This window comes from Strongylocentrotus purpuratus, unplaced genomic scaffold (assembly GCF_000002235.5).
Source record: "Strongylocentrotus purpuratus isolate Spur 01 unplaced genomic scaffold, Spur_5.0 spur5_scaffold_3, whole genome shotgun sequence".
Classification (NCBI taxonomy): domain Eukaryota; kingdom Metazoa; phylum Echinodermata; class Echinoidea; order Camarodonta; family Strongylocentrotidae; genus Strongylocentrotus; species Strongylocentrotus purpuratus.
The window spans coordinates 25,393,288-25,413,073 of NW_022145609.1; the positions used below are offsets into that span (position 1 = coordinate 25,393,288).

Consider the following 19,786-nt stretch of genomic DNA (forward strand, 5'->3'; position numbering starts at 1 on the left):
ACTCCTTTTACATCCCAATGCGACATGCCTTAAGTACACAAGAAAAAGTGCCCCAAATTGTTTCACTTTTTGAGCCCATCTTTTAAGTTTGCACCCCTTCACTTACAAGATCTTTTTGCTAAAATCAGTCATAGTTTCTTGGAACTGTTCCCCCTATTTTTTTTGTTTTGTCGTTGTTTTTATTTTTAGTATAGAGTACTGAATTCGCCCGTGTTATAGGTTCACTTGCCCCCCCCCCCCGCCCTCCACATAATTATACTTGTATATATATATTGCTTCTTTCACTAACACAGTAGACCAAGAAAGGATTAAACATTATACCATACAATATTTTTCCTATATTCAATAACTTCTGCTTGTAGAAACTGAACGCATGATAACAATGTTTGTTTTTCCCCTTCGGTATTTTGAAACGCAGGCTACTCATGCAGCGGTCAGCCAAGAAGCATATTCAAGCCGAACCGGAAACAACTGATAGAGATTATTATCAGGGTCGGGATCAACAAAAGGGGGCGCATTTCACTTCGTAGGGAAAAAGGAGTTCACTCAAAGGGATTTAATGGATTAAACAACATGAATAGATAACAATCTAAGGCACAGCTCTTTTTATCACCCAAGAAGCGCATCTCGGACACTTATTGTTTTAGGGGGGAAATTCTATTCTTAAAATATTTTCTTTCAAGCCAGGATTAGAACAATGTAGTAAATCTCGTACACATTATATTCTTTTCGAGAAAAGCATTGTTCTTAAAATCTTTAATTTCATTGGACACATTGTTTGGAGAAAAGGAATACTCTTCAGGTACATGTATTTGCTTTCAATGATTTTCGGAAGCGAAAATACAAGTTCTTTGTTTTTCTTCTTCTGAGGAAGTATATCTCGAACACGCGAAGGTTTTGGAGAGAATATTTCGGGAAGTTCTTCATAAAATCCTTGTTGCGGTTAGAAGCACATTAGAGGCAGATTAACATTTATTATGTGGATAACCCAAATGTTTTTGCAGTGGCTTACCATGTAGAACATTGGGCAGAACCACGGTACCTACTATTTCGATTGCAGGTTCCCCAAATCAATGAAATAAGTAGTAGTTTTAGGGCCATAAAAGTGCTTCATATTGCACGACAATTTTCATAATAAGGAAGAGCATACCCCCCCCCTCCCGACCCCTTCCCCGACATAGGTACGCCGTAGCAAATACATTATCGCGCTTTAAAGTCCCACTGCACTACTTATAGCTACTTGCGCCCTCTATATAACAAACCATGCATAATCGGTGACCATCGGTCCCCCATAATCCTCTTTCAATTATTTTAATTGAGAGCTGATTTGATGAGATAACCACCTGTCCAGTGACCTTGCAGTGTGGTCTAACCCTCATGTACACTAGTACATATGGGCTTTAAAGGAGTTATAAAATAAACTGCCTGTGCCAAATTTGAAAACTTATCATCGCGCTAAACTTCCAAATCCATAACGCCAAATCTTTGCACACCAAAACTTTAAACATGAAATCTTTAAACACCAAAATTCTTATCTTGACTTATACGAATGAGTTGATGGTATTACGTATCAAATGATCTACCAAATTATTTAGATCATGTATAAAAGTTTGTAGTTATTCCTTTTGAAAATTACACTTCGTAACGAAACAACTTTTCTAGTCAATGGAATATCACTCCCAATATTTTCCCGATGAATAAACTTTATCACGATAACATTAAATCACAATATTTTGTTTTCCTTTTAATTCTTATTATTCAGAGAACTCCAGACCAGTGATACCATGGAACTACAGAGCAGACAAAGGTAAATTATACCCCCAAAAAGCATCTCTTTTTGTCGAAGATTTCACAATAAAATAAACAAATCCTGTTTATTTTGGCTTTAGTGTCTATATATTACAGCGAATATGAATTGTATACCTCATTAAGTTTGAATACAATGTTAAAACTGAATTTAGATGTCAGTTTGAAGAACCTGAAAACTCAAAAATTAATGTTCTGAGTAAAATGTATGACATATAATCTTGATATTGATTAGAAATCAGATATTTCTAACGCATTTAAAGTAATACAAACATTTGGGGAATATCACTCTCACTTTTAAAGGGAAAACGTTTTTGAAAACGTGTTAAAACGTCTCATTATACAAGACTGCATATATAGGTCTGTTGACTCCCCTTTGATTACAACTTAGTACTTGCTATTGAGGAAAGAAAATGAGGCCAGTAATATAGGCTGCCAAATATTATGATGAAAGGCCTCAGCCTTCGTCTGTTAGTGTGAGTCACATAGTCATTTACAGTCAGACGATAAGTCTGTATGCTAATGAGCCAAGATGCAAGATTCATCCACATTCTCTCGTAGCTAAATCTCGGATACTGTAAAATCTCGTTGACAGTGAGATTTTTCTTTATGGAAGAAAAAGGGGTGAAGCTTTTCTTCACACACCTAATCGGAGATGAAGGTAGCCCATCCAATGTGTAAAAATTGCCAATTTGATAAGTGTAAGGATCGCATTGTACACATACAACCGCTATACTACACACACGCAATATATTCTTTGTGTATTGTATCCGCCAGGCATGATCAGTGCAACGATGGCTGGCTACCAATTAAAATGGGCATGGTGATCGGATAAAATGAGAGTAGAGTAGAGTAGATGATCTCCGAAAAAGCGGAGGAAGAACAAGAAGAAGAAGATGGAGGGGGGGGGGGGGGGGGGGGGGGGGGGGGGGTAAAGCGCAGTACTTAGGGGCAAATCAAAGAATTATACTATGACCTCACCTCATGTATGTTAGAAATTAAAAAGTTATTATCTTCTTTTGAATTGCAATATATCCCCGCACCATAATTATAAGTCATGCATGAATGTTATTTGTCATATGTTATATATTTGAAAGGTGGTACACGCAGAAACTATTCACCATTATGTTACTGTCATGTACATATTTTCTATGGATATAATTTTCACGATCTCAACTCTTTACCACATCAGCGTCATGATGGATAAAGTGGAATATTTATTCTTCACCACCCTATACGCTAACTGTTCACCACCCTAGCGTCATATACATTATCTATGGATAACCTGGAGTATTCTTCACCGCCATACGCTAACTTTTCACCACCCTAGCGCCATGTACAGTGTCTATGGATAAACTGGAATATTAATTCTTCACCACCCTACGCTAACTTTTCACCACCCAAGCGTCATGTAACATTGTCTATGGATAAACTGGAATATTAACTCTTCACCACCCTACGCTAACTTTTCACCACCCTAGCGTCATGTACATTGTCTATGGATAAATGGTAATATTAACTCTTCACCACCCTACGCTAACTTTTCACCACCCAAGCGTCATGTAACATTGTCTATGGATAAACTGGAATATTAATTTTTCACCACCATACGCTAACTTTTCACCACCCTAGCGTCATGTACATTGTCTATGGATAAACTGCACTATTAATTTTTCACCACCCTACGCTAACTTTTCACCACCCTATAGCGCCATGTACATTGTCTATAAACTGGAATATTAACTCTTTACCGTGTTAGTTTGTGTTAGTTATGCCTATGCCTTCACGGTGACCATATGGTAGGAATACTCCCCAGCAGAGGCCGCCCTCCTGTGGGGGGGGGGGGGGGGGGGGAGTAGGGGCACAGTGCCCCCCCCCCCCACTTTTTCAAGCACCCGAAAAGTGCCCCTTTTTACATAGGAATAGTGCTCCTTTTACTCTGATAAGTGCCCCTTTTATTTTGACACGTGCCCCTTTTCCTTCGAAAAGTTCCCATTTTCCATTACAATAAGTGTCCATTTTCCATTCTCGTAAGTGCCCTCTTTAATCTCTAGTACTAGGGTAGGTGTGGGGAATTGGAGACCCTTAAGCACATTTTCATAATTTACATAAACATGAACAATTTTACACATACAGAAAGTTTTGTTTTCTCTTTAGTAACTTCTTCTCTTTATTGGGAAACGAAATTGTGGTCATGATGTAACTGATTAATAAGATAAAAAATAATTTATGACGTCATCACCAAAGGTCTCTCATTACCAACATGCGTAGGTAATAAGGAACAGTTACAAATCAAGACATTTCAAATCAAGACATCAAGACAAAAATGGGATTGTTATAGTTAGTTCAAACACTTTTTGAAAGAGATACATGCAGCCAATGAACTTACTGTAATTTTGAAACGATTTTGAAAGAAGAAATTAATCCCATGTTATCCGCTTGTTATGCTTTATAATTCATTGATATTACAGTATATAACATATTGCAATTTAGTATGGGCAACCAGAGCCAAAATCAAAATCAACTCTATTTATTTATTGCAAAAGAAAGCCCTTCGTATTATGTACTGGTTCACCATTATTTATCTCACACAAGTTCAATATTTTACAAACTGAAAACCCTTACAGTATTCGACATAATTTCGCTACAATGTTTACTGATCATGTTTAAGTATTTAAAAAATATGCTCCCTCTTTCATTTCAAAACTTTTACACTATGATTAAAGCTATTCACTCTTACCCTACTCGTAATTCCTCAAATTTTCATCTAGTATACCCGAAATAAATCCATAAGACACCATGGTCCTGACCTATGGAACTTTCTCCCAGAATCTATTAAATCATGTTGCTCCCTCTCAGAGCCGTAGCCAGAGTTTGATGTTTAGGGGGGGGGGGGGGGGGGGGACATACATGTAATTGATCGACGTTCTGGGGAGGGGTCTAAACAATTTCAATTTTGGGGGGCACGTGCCCCCCCCCCCCCCCGTGGCTACGGGCCTGCTCACTCTGCTCATTTAAGGCCAAAGTTAAAACGATGTTCTTATCAGAATACTCAAGGTAGAATTTCTGTGTCAACTCTTTATTGTTTATCATGTCATCTCTTCTTTCATTCGAATCATTATCATCTTCATCATCATCATCATCTTCATCATCATCATCATCCTCATCTGCATTGTCAATATCACCATCATCGAAATTTGTATTTTCAATTACCTATCCGTATCTGCTTAATATGTGTTAATATATTCATGAGTTTTTGTCTGGGGTTGTCGTTTTATCAAGCAATCTGCTTACAATGACAGTCCTTCTTCCGCAAATAATTGTTTAATGTTTTATACTGTTTGAGGAAACTTTAAGTTTCCTCAAACATTATAAAACAAATACTAAGTTAGTATTTATGACATTTTATATATATATATATATATATATATATATGTGTGTGTGTATTTGCTAATTTATGATTCATTGTCAGAAAAATACTTATTGTACTTTATATTATTATTGTTATCGAAAAGCTGAATGATTACACGAATGCAGAAGAAAATATAATCAAATCAAAATATACTTATGTTAATTATCTAAGGTCTTTTCAGTCTTCCGTTATGAAAATGTACTTATAACCCTATCAGGATTGGGTTTTTTCCTCTTTATAAGATGTAATTTTTCGCACTGCGACCTCACAAATCTTAACACTTTTCCTCGCTCGCAAATAAATGTTCAGACCATCACACCCAACTGCAAAGCATGATGCATTATGCAATATCTTGTATGGTGTATAAAGTGAAACAAATATTGAAATCATCCCTGATAATGTAAACATTATATACCGAAGTCTAAACAGTGTCTATTTTCTCTTTGAGATTTCCCTTTGTAGCCTAGGTGCCTTTTTTCTTCAGAAAGTGTCCTTTTTTCTTGGTGCCCCGCCCCCCCCCACTTTCGAAGTCGCTCGGCCGCCCCTTTTCCCCAGTGAGTGGAGACTACAAACTTGCGATTGATTGGAGGACTTACGATTGATTTGGATCAATCGTAACTCTATAAGACGGGGACAAGCTCTCATGAAAATCTCACAATAATACACATCTGAAGTTTGAAAACAATATTAAGACTGCGGACACCAGAATATTTCGAAAACTAATAAACATTTATTGAGAAATTACAGGAAATGCCAATGCATACATGACTTTTTTTTCCTTTCAATTCTATTTTCTCTTCTTCGTTCTCGTAGACATAGCCTCTACGGTAATACATGGCAACATTAGAATAAAGAATCAGTACTAGTACTATATAGATCAGGCGCGCCGGAAACAGTTTGGGATGGGGGGGGGGGGGGGTGGCAAACATTCCAGGGGGCTCGCTTTCCAGGGGCAGTGACGTAATGAGTAAAAAAAACGTTCGGAAGGGGGGGGGGGGGGCAGACGAAAAAATCTGCATCACCACCAGTCTTACATGTTACATGCAGCTCCCGCGGAACGTTTTTCAAAGTGGAGTATTAACGATCAGGTAGAGCGTAAATTGGCGTAGGGTCCAGGGCATGAGTCTCGGTAGGGGGGTCAAGGGGCTGAGCCCCCGGAAGCTCAGGGGTTTTAGGTATTAAATTACGGTTAGATGAGCATCCAGGGGCCCTCTTTAAGGCCATTGACGTGTTCCAGGTGGGGAGCCCCCAGAAGCCCAGAGGTTTTAATATTTAACTACAGTCAGATGAGCATCGAGGGGCCCGCCCTATAGTGGGTCCAGGGGGCAGAGCCCCCGGAAGCTCAGGGGCTTAGGTATTTAATTACGGTCAGATGAGCATCCAGGAGCCCGCCTTAGGGACATTGGTGGGGTCTAGGGGGCATAACCCCCGAAAGCTCGGGGTTTTTAGGTATTTAATTACGGTCAGATGAGCATCCAAAGGACAGAGCCCCCGGAAGCTCAGGGGTTTTAGGTATATTACGGTCAGATGAGCATCAAGGGGGCCGCCTTAAGGCCCTTGGTGGGGTTCGGGGCGGAGCCCCCTTAAGCTCTGGGGTTAAGGCATTTAATTACGGTCAGATGAGCATTTTTTTATATACCTTATTTGTGACATTGGCAGGTCACTTATTTTTTCTCTCCGCCTTTCTTTCTTTTTCTCTTTAACATACTTTTTCAAAAAGTGAGGTGGGGGGGGGGGGGGAGGCTCGAGCCCAGCCACTTTGCAGACCATGACATAAAGGCTTCTAAATAAGCGTATTTTTCGCTTGACTGTAATTTGGGAATTTCTTATCGTCCAACAAACGTATAAAAAGGTAAGACTTACAAAAAAAAATGGAGAAAAAATACCGGAAAATCATGTCATAACAACAACATTTGTAAATCACTGGTATCGAATAAGAAATACACCCCCCATCAGTACGCCAGCGTTCGGGGGCTCATGTCTTCTCACCCCTATAACAAAAAAAAAAAACAGACACGCTTTCCCATTCTCGCACAATATGTCCATGATATGCGCTATTATAAAGACCTCCGTTGATAAATACCGTATAGGTGGCATGCGCAATGTTTATGAAATTTAATTCCTGTGAACGTTTCTTTTCTTTGAATGGAATTGTATATGTGATTTAATTCAGGATTTTATTATTGTTATGTTCTTTTGGGTTAAAAATACAAACCATGTTTACTCCTTTACTGTTTTTTTTTTTTTTGGAGGGGGGCGTTTTTTTTGTGGGGGGGGGGGGCAAAAATGCGTTTTGTCCCCCCCTGCCCCCACTTCCGGCGCCTATGATATAGATGGTAATATCAAACTTATCTATTAGATAAGAAAGTTGCGACGAAAGTGCGTCTCTTTGCTCATTTACCAGTCTCCCTTGTGACTATGACATTCATAGTTAGCAACTGGGAAAGTATTACATTCAGATACTGTACAAGATTGTACATTAATTTCAATTTTTAAGAGATCATAATGATGATTGTTAGCCGACACAAACAGCCTTTTTACCATTGCAAATCGGCCTGCATATATGACGTACTATCAAGTACATGATCAGGAAACGTATTAACATGTTAAAGTACAAACACTTTCCCCATAATTATACACGACACAAATAAGATAAAACAATGTTTCAAACAAACAATATCAACAGAAGGAGCTTCCTTACATGCTATAGCATGTGTCTAATGTGCCTGTTGGTAATATGGAAAAGGGATTAATGGTATTTGCCCATTTTATTGTATGTCTGTTTACATTTATATACACAACCATGCATGTACGCTTTTAAACTCTCATACGAGTTTTTTTTCTTACTAGTATATTCAAAATGTTAATTAATTCGTTCAATAACGATTGATCACAATTAACTCCTCCCTCTCCATCTCATGTTTTACCACCGCCCTTGCAGACATTTAATATAGTGTTCTGTAGACCAAGACAACACAAACTTGTTAACAAATTCGTTGTTATTCACATTCTCTCTAGTATAATTATATGGGAGATAAATTCAATGTTGTACAGTCAGTTTACATCTCAAATGCAGCTGTGCAACATATTTAAAACATTAGACATGGCAACCAAGTCACAATGAAAACCACATATTATTAAAAACATTTACGAGACCAGCTTTGCCTTCGTGCTTCATTATGTTGTCATCCCTTTGGAATCAATGTGGAATTGTGTGGAGGTCCTACATAAACAGCACAACAATTTCGCCGTTCATTTCCGATTCTCTTGAATTCATAACGACTGAAATAAGATCCATTCAAGTTGCAAACTTCCGACGAATCAACAGTTTCCCAGTTGCATGTACCTGCATAAGGTCTTGCGGTACCGCAAAATATTTCGGGAACAAGGTGTAATTGCGCATTTGCCAGGTATATTGAGGTTCATTTGTAAAATATATTCCACATATTATTTACAGAATGTTACAATATATGTTTTCTCTACAGTTGTATTAGAAAAAGATATACAGGCTAGTACAATAGAATTTTAAATTCTTGACGATAATATTTTGGAGAGTGCAAGTTTTATAATTTGTTTGATAGTCTGTTAAATAAAGAGGACTGTTTCATTGTTTAAGGGACTATGTCCCATTTGCAGGCCAAAAAAATGAAAAAGTTAAATTCCAACTGCATTTGAAAGATAATATTAATTTAGAACTTCCCTAAAAAAGATGGGGCTTGAAAATGTCTTCAAGTGGGAAAATAATGACTATTAGTTCAAATCGACAATAGGGCTATAGAGCCCAAAAGTAATAGTCTTGATTTTCAGACAATTGTACCGAATGGTCAAACGTTTTATGCTGCGCAAAGATTCAATCAGTTTAATCTTGACCATCACAAGAAGTGGGTTATTGATGTAGACAAATGCTCATGTACCCTTTACAACTCTTTTCATGTATGTTATTACCAAAGAAGAAAAAAAGCCAGTCAGTCACTCAATAGTGTCTGGCAGTGAAGTCTAGCAAGTAAATGGTTTTCCTTGCATAATTTGAATATGAGGACACTGCTAACGTTTAAATTTCACAGATAGGACATACATGACATATTCATAATTCCTGTAAAGTTCTACAGCATTTGAGGTTGGCTGCAAAAGGGACATAGTACCTTTAAAGTATCTCACCCGTCTACATATCAAGCACTATATATATTTTTTTAATTTATATAGGCGACAGAAGGGGATCGCAACTGTTTATTTCAGTTCATCCTCGTGAAGCAATTGCTTATACATAAACCCACCGATCGGAAATAATAAATCTCTTAAAGGTTTTATTTGAACCCCATGATCTCTTTTTCAGCCAACATGAAAGTCTGAAGAACTTAACAGGAATTGTGAATATGTCACGTATGTCCTATCTGTCAGGAGTGTCCTATAGAATTCAAATTATGCAAGGAAACCTGTTTACTTTTAAGACTTGACCGTCAGACGCTATTGAATGAATGATTGACTTGCTTTGGTAATAAATAGAGCTGTAAGGGGTACATGAGCATTACATGCAGGCACGGATCCAGGATTTCTTAGGGGGGGGGGGGGGGGCAATTTGAAATCATGCGAGCCAAATATTGGTACGTTATGGTGACCAGCAGTGACGTAATTGGGAGAGGGTGGGTGCAAGTAGGGGCGAGTTTACCCCCTCCCCCCTCCGCGAAGCGCGGAAGCTTTGACATTTCAAAAAATTATTAGAGAAAGAAGACGATTCGTTGTACCGTTATCGACTCTTAATCTTCGTCTAACTTCAGTTCCCCCCCGTGCGAAGCGCGGAAGCTTTGACATTTCAAAAAATTATTAGAGAAAGAAGACGATTCGTTGTACCGTTATCGACTCTTAATCTTCGTCTAACTTCAGTTCCCCCCCCGTGCGAAGCGCGGAAGCTTTTACGTTTCATTAAATCATTAGAGAAAGAAGACGATTCGTTGTACCGTTCTAGACTCTTAATCCTTGTCTAAATTCAGTCCCCCTCCCCCTCCTCCCGCGCGAAGCGCGGAAGCTTTGACGTTTCATTAAATTATTAGAGAAAGAAGACGATTCGTTGTACCGCTCTCGAAGATAATCCTCGTCTGAATTTATTTTCTTCCTCCTGCGCGAAGCGCGGAAGCTTTTACGTTTCATTAAATCATTAGAGAAAGAAGACGATTCGTTGTACCGTTCTCGACTCTTAATCCTTGTCTAAATTCAGTTCCCCCCTCCCGTGCGAAGCGCGGAAGTTTCGACGTTTCATTTAATTTTTAGAGAAAGAAGACGATTCGTTGTACCGCTCTCGAAAATATTCTTCGTCTGAATTCAGTTCCCCCTCCCGCGCTCCCTCGCTACGCGTTTTTTGGGGGACCACCCCACCGCCCCCCCCCCCCTGGCTACGCGCCTGCAGTCAGATGAACTTATGTTGATACCTTGTCTGCCCCCGGAAGTTCAGGGGTTTTAGGCATTTAATTACGGTCAGATGAGCATTATTTTGATACCTAATTGTCACATTTGCAGGTCACTAATTGGCGTGGGGTTCAGGGGGCGGAGCCCCCGGAAACTCATGGGTTTTAGGCACTCAATTACGGTCAGATGAGTATCAAGGGGCCCGCCTTAGGGCCCAGGTGGAATCCAGGGGGCTGAGCCCTCGTGGTTTCAGGCCTTTAATTTAATCATGGTCAGATGAACATATTTTGATACATCATTATAATGTGACACTGGCAGTTAACTATTTTTTCTTTCTTGCTCTCTTTCTTTCTATTTCTCTTTAATATACTTTTTCAAAAAAAGTGGGGGGGGGGGGGGGGGGGGCTCGAGGATCCCGCCGTTCCGCGGGCCCTGACATGTAGGCATCTCAAGAAGCATTTTCTTGCCTGGCTGTAAATTTAGGAATTTGTCATTTTCCAACAAACGCATGCATACAAAAGTATAATTTACTTAAAAGTGATGAAAAATCTCGGAAAATTATGTCATTTCAGCATTATTTGTAAACCACCGTTATGGAATTAGAAATAAACCACGTTTGAATTTTATTTCCCCAAAGGACCTTTTGCCTCCACCCCCCCCCCCCCGATCGGGAAAATTGCAACTGATATCCCCCTTCTTTTCTTTTCTTCTTCCTCTTTTTTCCTTCCCTTTATCTCATCTTTTCCTTTTTTCTTTCCCTTTCCTTCCTTCTCTTTTATTTTTTGATTGGGGGAGGGGGCAGCAGCCTGGGAGGCAATCCCTTTTGCCCCCCCCCCCCCCGATCTCCTTCTTCCCTCTTTTTTTTCCTTCTTCCTCTTTTTTTCCCTTTTTCTCCTCTTTCCCTTTCCCTTCTTTTTCTTTTCTTTCTCTCCTTTTTTTTTCGGGGGGGGGGGGGGGCAAGGCCCGCTCGCCCCCCCCCCCTGGATCCGCGCCTCTCTACATGTACTAAATTTAAATCTAAAATTAAATATTCCAGTTTATCCATAGACACTGTACATGGCGCTAGGGTGGTGAAAAGTTAGCGTAGGGTGGTGAAAAGTTAATATTCCAGTGTATCCATAGACAATGCACATGGCGCTAGGGTGGTGAAAAGTTAGCGTAGGGTGGTGAAAAGTTAATATTCCAGTGTATCCATAGACAATGCACAATATGGCGCTATAGGGTGGTGAAAAGTTTGTGTAGGGTGGTGAAAAGTTAGCGTAGGGTGGTGAAGAGTTAATATTCCACTTTATCCATAGACAATGTACATGACGCTAGGGTGGTGAAAAGTTAGCGTAGGGTGGTGAAGAATTAATATTACCATTTGTCCATAGACAATGTACATGACGCTAGGGTGGTGAAAAGTTAGCGTAGGGTGGTGAAGAGTTAATAATCCATAGACAATGTACATGACGGTAGGGTGGTGAAACGTTAGCGTAGGGTGGTGAAGAGTTAATAATCCATAGACACTGTACATGGCGCTAGGGTGGTGAAAAGTTAGCGTAGGGTGGTGAAAAGTTAATATTCCAGTGTATCCATAGACAATGCACATGGCGCTAGGGTGGTGAAAAGTTTGTGTAGGGTGGTGAAAAATTAATATTCCAGCTTATCCATAGACAATGTACATAACGGAAGGGTGGTGAAAAGTTAGCGTAGGGTGGTGAAGAGTTAATAATCCATAGACACTGTACATGGCGCTAGGGTGGTGAAAAGTTAGCGTAGGGTGGTGAAGAGTTAATATTTCACTTTATCCATAGACAATGTACATGACGCTAGGGTGGTGAAAAGTTAGCGTATGGTGGTGAAGAGTTAATATTCCAGTTTATCCATAGACAATGCACATGACGGTAGGGTGGTGAAAAGCATGGAGTTACTAGCGTAGGGTGGTGAAGAGTTAATATTACCATGGAGTTACTAAGCTAGTAACTCCATGATATTACCATTTGTCCATAGACAATGTACATGACGGTAGGGTGGTGAAAAGTTAGCGTAGGGTGGTGAAGAGTTAATATTCCACTTTATCCATAGACAATGTACATGACGCTAGGGTGGTGAAAAGTTAGCGTAGGGTGGTGAAGAATTAATATTACCATTTGTCCATAGACAATGTACATGACGCTAGGGTGGTGAAAAGTTAGCGTAGGGTGGTGAAGAGTTAATATTCCAGCCTATCCATAGACAATGTACATGGCTCTAGGGTGGTGAAGAGTTAATATTCCAGCTTATCCATAGACAATGCACATGACGGTAGGGTGGTGAAAAGTTAGCGTAGGGTAGTGAAGAGTTAATATTCCAGCTTATCCATAGACAATGTACATGGCGCTAGGGTGGTGAAAAGTTAGCGTAGGGTGGTGTGGTGAAGAGTTAATATTCCAGCTTATCGATAGCTAATGTACATGACGGAAGGGTGGTGAAAAGTTAGCGTAGGGTGGTGAAGAGTTAATATTCCACTTTATCCATAATTGACAATTTACATGACGCTAGGGTGGTGAAAAGTTGAGATCGTGAAAAATTATATCCATAGAAAATATGTACATGACGGTGACATAATGGTGAATAGTTTATGTGATTTGGTATTTATAGAGTCAATGCCCCCTTTCCCAGAGAAAAGGCATATATGCATGACATGCTTATAATTATGGTGCGGGGATATATTGCAATTCGAAAGAAGATAATAACGTTTTAATTTCTAACATAAATGAGGTGAGGTCTTAGTATAATTATTTGATTTGCCCCTAAGTACTGCGCTTTACCCCCCCCCCCCCTCCATCATCTACTCTCATTATATCCGACCACCCTGCCTATTTTAATTGGTAGCCAGCCATCGTTGCACTGATCATGCCTGATGGATACAATACACAAAGAATATATTGCGTGTGTGTAGTATAGCGGTTGTACGTGTACAATGCGATCCTTACACTTATCAAATTGGCATTTTTTACACATAAGATGGGCTACCTTCATCTCCGATTAGGTGTGTGAAGAAAAGCTTCACCCAAGAAAAAGACCCTACTTTATCATCCATTGAATTATTTGAACGTTTCAATGATAAGAGCAAAGGTCACAATTTGATATTCTACGCTTCATTTTAATAACGGATTGGAAAATAGGTAATATTTTTAGGAGCAAATATCGAGTGACTTAGATATTAATCAAATTGGCAATTGGATATCACCCCAGGTCCCCACAAATGGGGGCAGATGTTCCCCTACCAGTGTGCCGGGTCGATGCAGTCCCCCATCGCTATACAGACCATCAACACGAAGAGGAAAGAGTGGGCCCCTCTGGAGCTGAATGGATACGGCGATACCGACGGGAAAAGGATGACTCTTACGAACCTCGGAACTACAGGTGGGTTGTTGGCAGTGATGCGATCCATGAAGCTGACGAAGGGACGGTGATGGATGATGATATTGATAATGGTGGTGATGATGATAAGGACTATGGCGACAAATGTTATTATGTTCATGCTGATGGTGATGATGATGGCGACGATGATAGTTATAATGATGACGGTGATGTTGATGATGACGGTAATGATAACGGTGATTGTGATGATGATAATAACGATGTTGGCGATGGTGATGATGATGGTGGTGATGATGATGATAAGTATTATGGCGACGAATGTTATTAAGTTGATGCTGATGGTGATGGTGATGATGACGATGATGATGGTTATGGTGATGAAGGTGATAATGATGGTGATGTTGATGACGACGGTAATGATTACGGTGATTGTGATGATTATGAAACTGATGGCAATGAATGAATGATTTATTTCTGCTTAAATTCTTTACATTTCTTTAGCAATGCTAATGTTGGTAATCATCATCTAATTAGTGGTAGTCATGATCATAAATATTTATCGTACTTATCATTGTGATGATGGTGATGCTAATGATAAGAATGATGAATATAATGTTGATGTTTTGTTTCTCTTATGAGAAAGGCACACCAAACTCTTATTTATTTAGATTTTATTACTGGATGACCCTTTTTGGATCCGCCACTGTAACAGCATCAGCAATCAAATCTATGAATTTAATTTCACTTCAGATGGTGATATACAGTTGTAATTAACAATAACAAACATAAAAATAATCAAATGATAAATTCATAAAATGTATTTCCATTTAAAGAGTGATTATTAAAGAAATTACAATTTTAATCTCTTTCTCAAGTGGAGCTAATGTTGGAGGGTAACTACACGATCCGTGGAGGGGGACTTGGGGGTACCTATGTGGCTGACCAGGTGCACTTCCACTGGGGTTTCTCCAACGAGCAGGGATCTGAACATGTCCTGGACCGCAGAAAATATCCCGCAGAGGTAAACTCGCGTGCCTGGCCGATCACGGTCATTTCGAATGCAATTTACTTTGTATCCACTGAAAAAGGCGTTACATGAATTATTCTTATAATATTAATTCTAAAGCTATCACTAATTATACTGATCCACATCAGCGTTTTTCAATGAGAGTGTCGACCTTTGACAAACTGTTTATGTCTTTTAAAGAAGTAATTCCAGGTGCTATTCTTCTGGTTGTACATTGTTTTGATCTTAATCATATACTATTTTGACTTTCTTTTCGAATAGATGCATATTGTTCACCACGAGCAGTCGTTAATAGGAGATAGCATCTTTCACACACCAGGCGGGGTAGCAGCAATCGGTGTCTTCATCGAGGTCAGTACCTACAGTGGTGATTTTTTTTACAGTTTTTAATAGTTTTCCATGATTCATGTCACACAAAAGTTCTAAATGTCTCAATAGCTGTCAAAATTTCTTTCGATCTGTTTGACTGATAGTTCTGCTTGTATTAAAACAAGGTGATACCAAGGAGTTTTAAGAGCTAGAGTCATATCTAGCTCATTCCCTTTGTACTATCGTTGATCCCCCCAGGAGAGAATATGCCAGGCATAACAATTATGCTTAACTGGATCTTCCTTGCAGATACGTAGACAAACGACTCCTGCCTAGCTGCAAACTAACGGGCCACTTTCAAAGGGAAATATGCTTTTGTAATGCTAATTACTTTTCGCTACCACTCGTCTAATAATACGAGCAGTGCACAAGAAATTCATCTTTTTTTATTTTCGTGTGCCGGAAGTAATCGAAAAATTGTCAAATTTGCAGGTTTTAGGATTGTAACATTTACTATTTTGCACAAATTAAAATTGCTATTATGATATACAGTGTCAGCAAAGTTCAATTAAGATTTTGTATTCATATTTTATCATCAGTTTCTGTTTGATTCTTCCCTTGTTAGTTCAAAAAAAAAGTGGAATATTAACGATATTTCTTTATGAAAAATAATCACGACTCAAACTTTCCAATGGTCATCAAAAGTAACAGCATACCTGTAGATTTTATTGTGCAACCTTAGAAAATGGCAGCTGCTTGAAATAAGTTGTTACCGGTTGGGACTACAGCTCTTCAATTCCTTTTCCCAGAAATGTTATCTTGTTATAAAATCATTTACCCCCTCCTGCTCAGTCTTAAACCTTAACCATTTGAATGCATCGATCACGTAGCCCTCGCAAAAAATATCATTCTGTAATTATTTCACTTTGTATTTTTTTCCTCGAAGATCGGTGAGAAGAACGAAGCTTTTGAAAAACTAGTGAAACACCTAAAAGAAATCAAATTCAAAGGTAAAGTAAATTTGTATATGTTATTCTCTTTACACAATTAGACTGATTGGAATGATTTAAAACAAATTTGATGGTTTCATTGTTACAATCACAAGTTAAGGGGATAGCCTAGCTGTAGAAGGTGTGGGGACGTTTGACCAACGCCATTCAATATTTTCTTCGGCAAAAAACACAGCAAAATTTTCATAAGCTTTTCTCAAATGTAAAATACGACTTTATTGTTTTTACTTATTTCACCTGCTTTTATCGTTTTTAGGCTAATTCGCCATAAACTACATGAACTGGCTGATGTACCTTTATACGGAGCAACGAATGCCGGACATCTTGCAATGATGTAGACGATTCATTCTTTGAAAGCCCCACTGCACTACTTATAGCTACTTACGCCCTCTATATAGCAAACAATGTATAATCGGTGACCGTTGGTCTCCCAAGGTCCCCTTTTTCTAATGTTAATTGAGAGCTGATTTGATGAGATAAACACCTGTCAGTGACCATGCGCGGAGGTCTTATCCCTCCTGGCCAAACTAGTGCAGATAGGCTTTAAACATTATTTTCATTAATCCTTTTTTCACAAAACTTTAGACGAATCACAACTTGTGACCGAACCTATTCGACTCACCGAGCTTTTCCCTAAGAATCGAAGCCAGTTCTACCGTTACATCGGTTCCTTAACCACGCCCCCATGCTATGAGGTAGTCACGTGGACAGTCTTAAAACAACCAATCACAATATCTCGAGAACAGGTAAGAGAAGGCGAGCTCTAAAATGATGACAATTCAAAGTTAAATGAATTTTATGATCGCTATGACAATGAAATGTGTTAATCGGGCAACAACAAAAATGGGTGATTTTAATCCGCGAGCTCCATTTGACAAAGGGTATAATTGCTGAACCGATAACGAATCAGGGGCGGATCGAGGATTTTCTATATTTCTCTTTCGGACTACCTATTTCTGTGTTTCTGACTCTCTCCCCATCTCTCTATCAATTTCTCTCTAGGCCATAGATATATTATATCTGTCTCTTTTCTCTCCTCCCTCTCTCTGTTGTTAGAAATTAGGAGGGAGCTAGCTATAGGAAAGTTCATACAATTTGTTTCTTTTCGCGCGCGGGTCATCTGATGGGAGGGAGGGAATTGACAACTGCTCCTGTGCCCCCTTCCCGTATTTAATTACAAAAATAGCCCCTTGTTATCTCTGTCTCTAGTCTCATCCCTCACATCTTTGTTTTTCCCTCTTCTTCCAGATGTCTGCATTGCGTGGTGTTTTCGAGACAACCCGCCATGCCTATGTTTACCGCACTGAGACACCCATATTGCTACAGAATAACTTCAGACCTGCGCAAAGCATCAACGGTCGCGACGTTTACCGGTGCGGATTCTGAGGGAAGGCCGTCGATGGACTCGACTGCGTTTCTCTGCAATAGTTCACAAAACGACGTAGTACAAAAACACACTTTGAAATGAATAGGTAAAACTTACCTATTTCAACAGATGAGGGATTACGGAGCTAGCGCCTGGACGTGTTATTTTCCGCCATAGTAATCAGCATTGTCACCATGTTATAGCAACGTTCTTGATTGTAGGTTTCATTTATGACGCCCATGCCGTCACAAAGAAAGCAATTTGTATTGTCAATAAAAATTATACTCGGGTTACACAGGAATATGCCTTTGTCACGTTCGCACATTGTATTTTTATTTAGTAACTCAAATATGCTTAATCCAGGTCAAAACAAACCATACATACATTTTTAAACCTAAATAATTATTCCCTCCTTCACATGCAATGTATCCAACATCAGCTCTGAAATTCTTCATTCTATTGATAGGAGAGGGTTAAATTTAGTTTATCATAATAACCCAACAACTGGACTCGCTCAGTTATGATCATAATTATCAAGAAAATTATGTTAACAACAAATAATACTTTATGTCTTTACCTGTTTGACATGAGATAATAGAACAACTCGCTATGTATTTGTATGTATATTATGCTGAAATTTACTATCTGTGTGTTGATACTTGATAGCACAGATGTCGAGCAAGCCTAGCTATAGCATACTCCTTCTCTGTTAGGACTTTTGTTTTTGTCGTGGTGATTACTCAATATGTGTTGTATATTTACATCCTGTACATAGTTTATTTGTGGCAAACGTCTTGTTGTTGTTCTCTCTCTCTCTCTCTCTCTCTCTCTCTCTCTCTTTCTCCCCCTCTCTCTCTCATTTTCGTAATGTAACCAAATTTAATGCACAAATCTTTGTTATGTCCCTCGTTACAAATTATTTCATTCACTTGTTATAAATAATTGTAGTTCAATCTTCAGAAAGTGAATGGAATACATTCCGTGCTGTTAGGTAGGACTGACCATAGTGTTTGCCATACCTAGCATCAACTAATGTTTGCAACAGGCCATTTTCGTAATGTAACCAAATTTAATGCATAGGTCTTTGTGAAGTGCCTCAATACAAACTATTTCATTCACCTGATAAGAATAATAGTATTTCAATAGACAGAACCCTAACTGCATACATTAGTTGTTGCCAGGTTGGACAAACATTATGGCTTGACCTACCTAGCATCACTTAATATATGCAGTTGCATTCTGACTATTGAAAAATACTATTATTTCTATCAGGTGAATGAAATAATTTGTATTGAGGCACTTCACAAAGACCTATGCATTAAATTTGGTTACATTACGAAAATGGCCTATTCGCTTTGCAATTCTCACTATTGAAATACAATTATTTGTAACAGGTAAATGAAATAATTTGTAACGATACACTTAACAAATGTTTGTGCATTAACTTGATTACATATTACGAAAACTTTTTGCTCCCGGTTTTTTTTCCGTCAAAAGTAGAGGGTTGGGTTTAAGGTTAGGGTTGCAACTGGGTTTCGGTTAGGTTTAGGATTAGGTTTAGAGTTTAATCTGACCCAATTAAGTTAAGAATTCAGTTAGCGTAGGATATCGACCTTGGGGCACTTGTGGTCGGGGCATGTGTTGAACAAGGTTCTAGGACACCTTCTTCCCTGGACATCCACCCCAGATAACCACACCCAGCCAACTACCCCCTAGGGCAACCATCCTCTAGGACGACTACCTCCTTGACAACTATCCTAGGGGGTAGTTGTCTGGGGGGTAGTTGTCCGGTGGTAGTTGTCCAGGGAATAGTTGTCCTGGGGGTAGTCGTCCTAGAGGGTGGTTGCCCTAGGGGGTAGTTGGCAGGGGGTGGTAATCCGGGGTGGATGTCCATGGGGTAGTAGGTGTCCGGATACGGTTGAACAACCCTCAATATTTCTGGCTGTACATTCATTTAACCTGTCATCTTTTGTACATCTTTATATCAGTTTCCAACAGTTTCGCTAATGAAAATATCTTGTCGTTTAAAAGAAAAAAAATGTACAGCCTTGTTATTGCTTTAACATTTGTTTAATTATGATGTAATGTAATAAAGGTAGTCATCATTC

At 39.1% G+C, this 19,786-nt stretch overlaps 1 protein-coding gene across 1 annotated transcript; it reads left to right on the plus strand.

Moving 5' to 3' along the window:
- The first annotated feature begins 1,766 nt into the window (after positions 1–1,766).
- LOC115928879 (carbonic anhydrase 12-like) lies at positions 1,767–18,393 on the plus strand. Its single transcript, XM_030996909.1, has 7 exons — positions 1,767–1,807; positions 13,838–14,008; positions 14,842–14,987; positions 15,255–15,344; positions 16,249–16,312; positions 16,898–17,058; positions 17,561–18,393. Exons 2-7 carry the CDS (start codon positions 13,858–13,860, stop codon positions 17,696–17,698), a joined length of 750 nt encoding a protein of 249 aa, XP_030852769.1. The 5' UTR covers positions 1,767–1,807; positions 13,838–13,857; the 3' UTR covers positions 17,699–18,393.
- Positions 18,394–19,786: the final 1,393 nt, after the last annotated feature.

Bases quoted from the DNA above. Each gene is read 5' to 3' on its own strand.
- LOC115928879 (XM_030996909.1), top strand. From the start codon at position 13,858: ATGTTCCCCTACCAGTGTGCCGGGTCGATGCAGTCCCCCATCGCTATA. The intron at 14,009-14,841 runs GTGGGTTGTTGG...CTCTTTCTCAAG, and splicing joins TACGAACCTCGGAACTACAG to TGGAGCTAATGTTGGAGGGT. The intron at 15,345-16,248 runs GTCAGTACCTAC...TTTTCCTCGAAG, and splicing joins CAATCGGTGTCTTCATCGAG to ATCGGTGAGAAGAACGAAGC.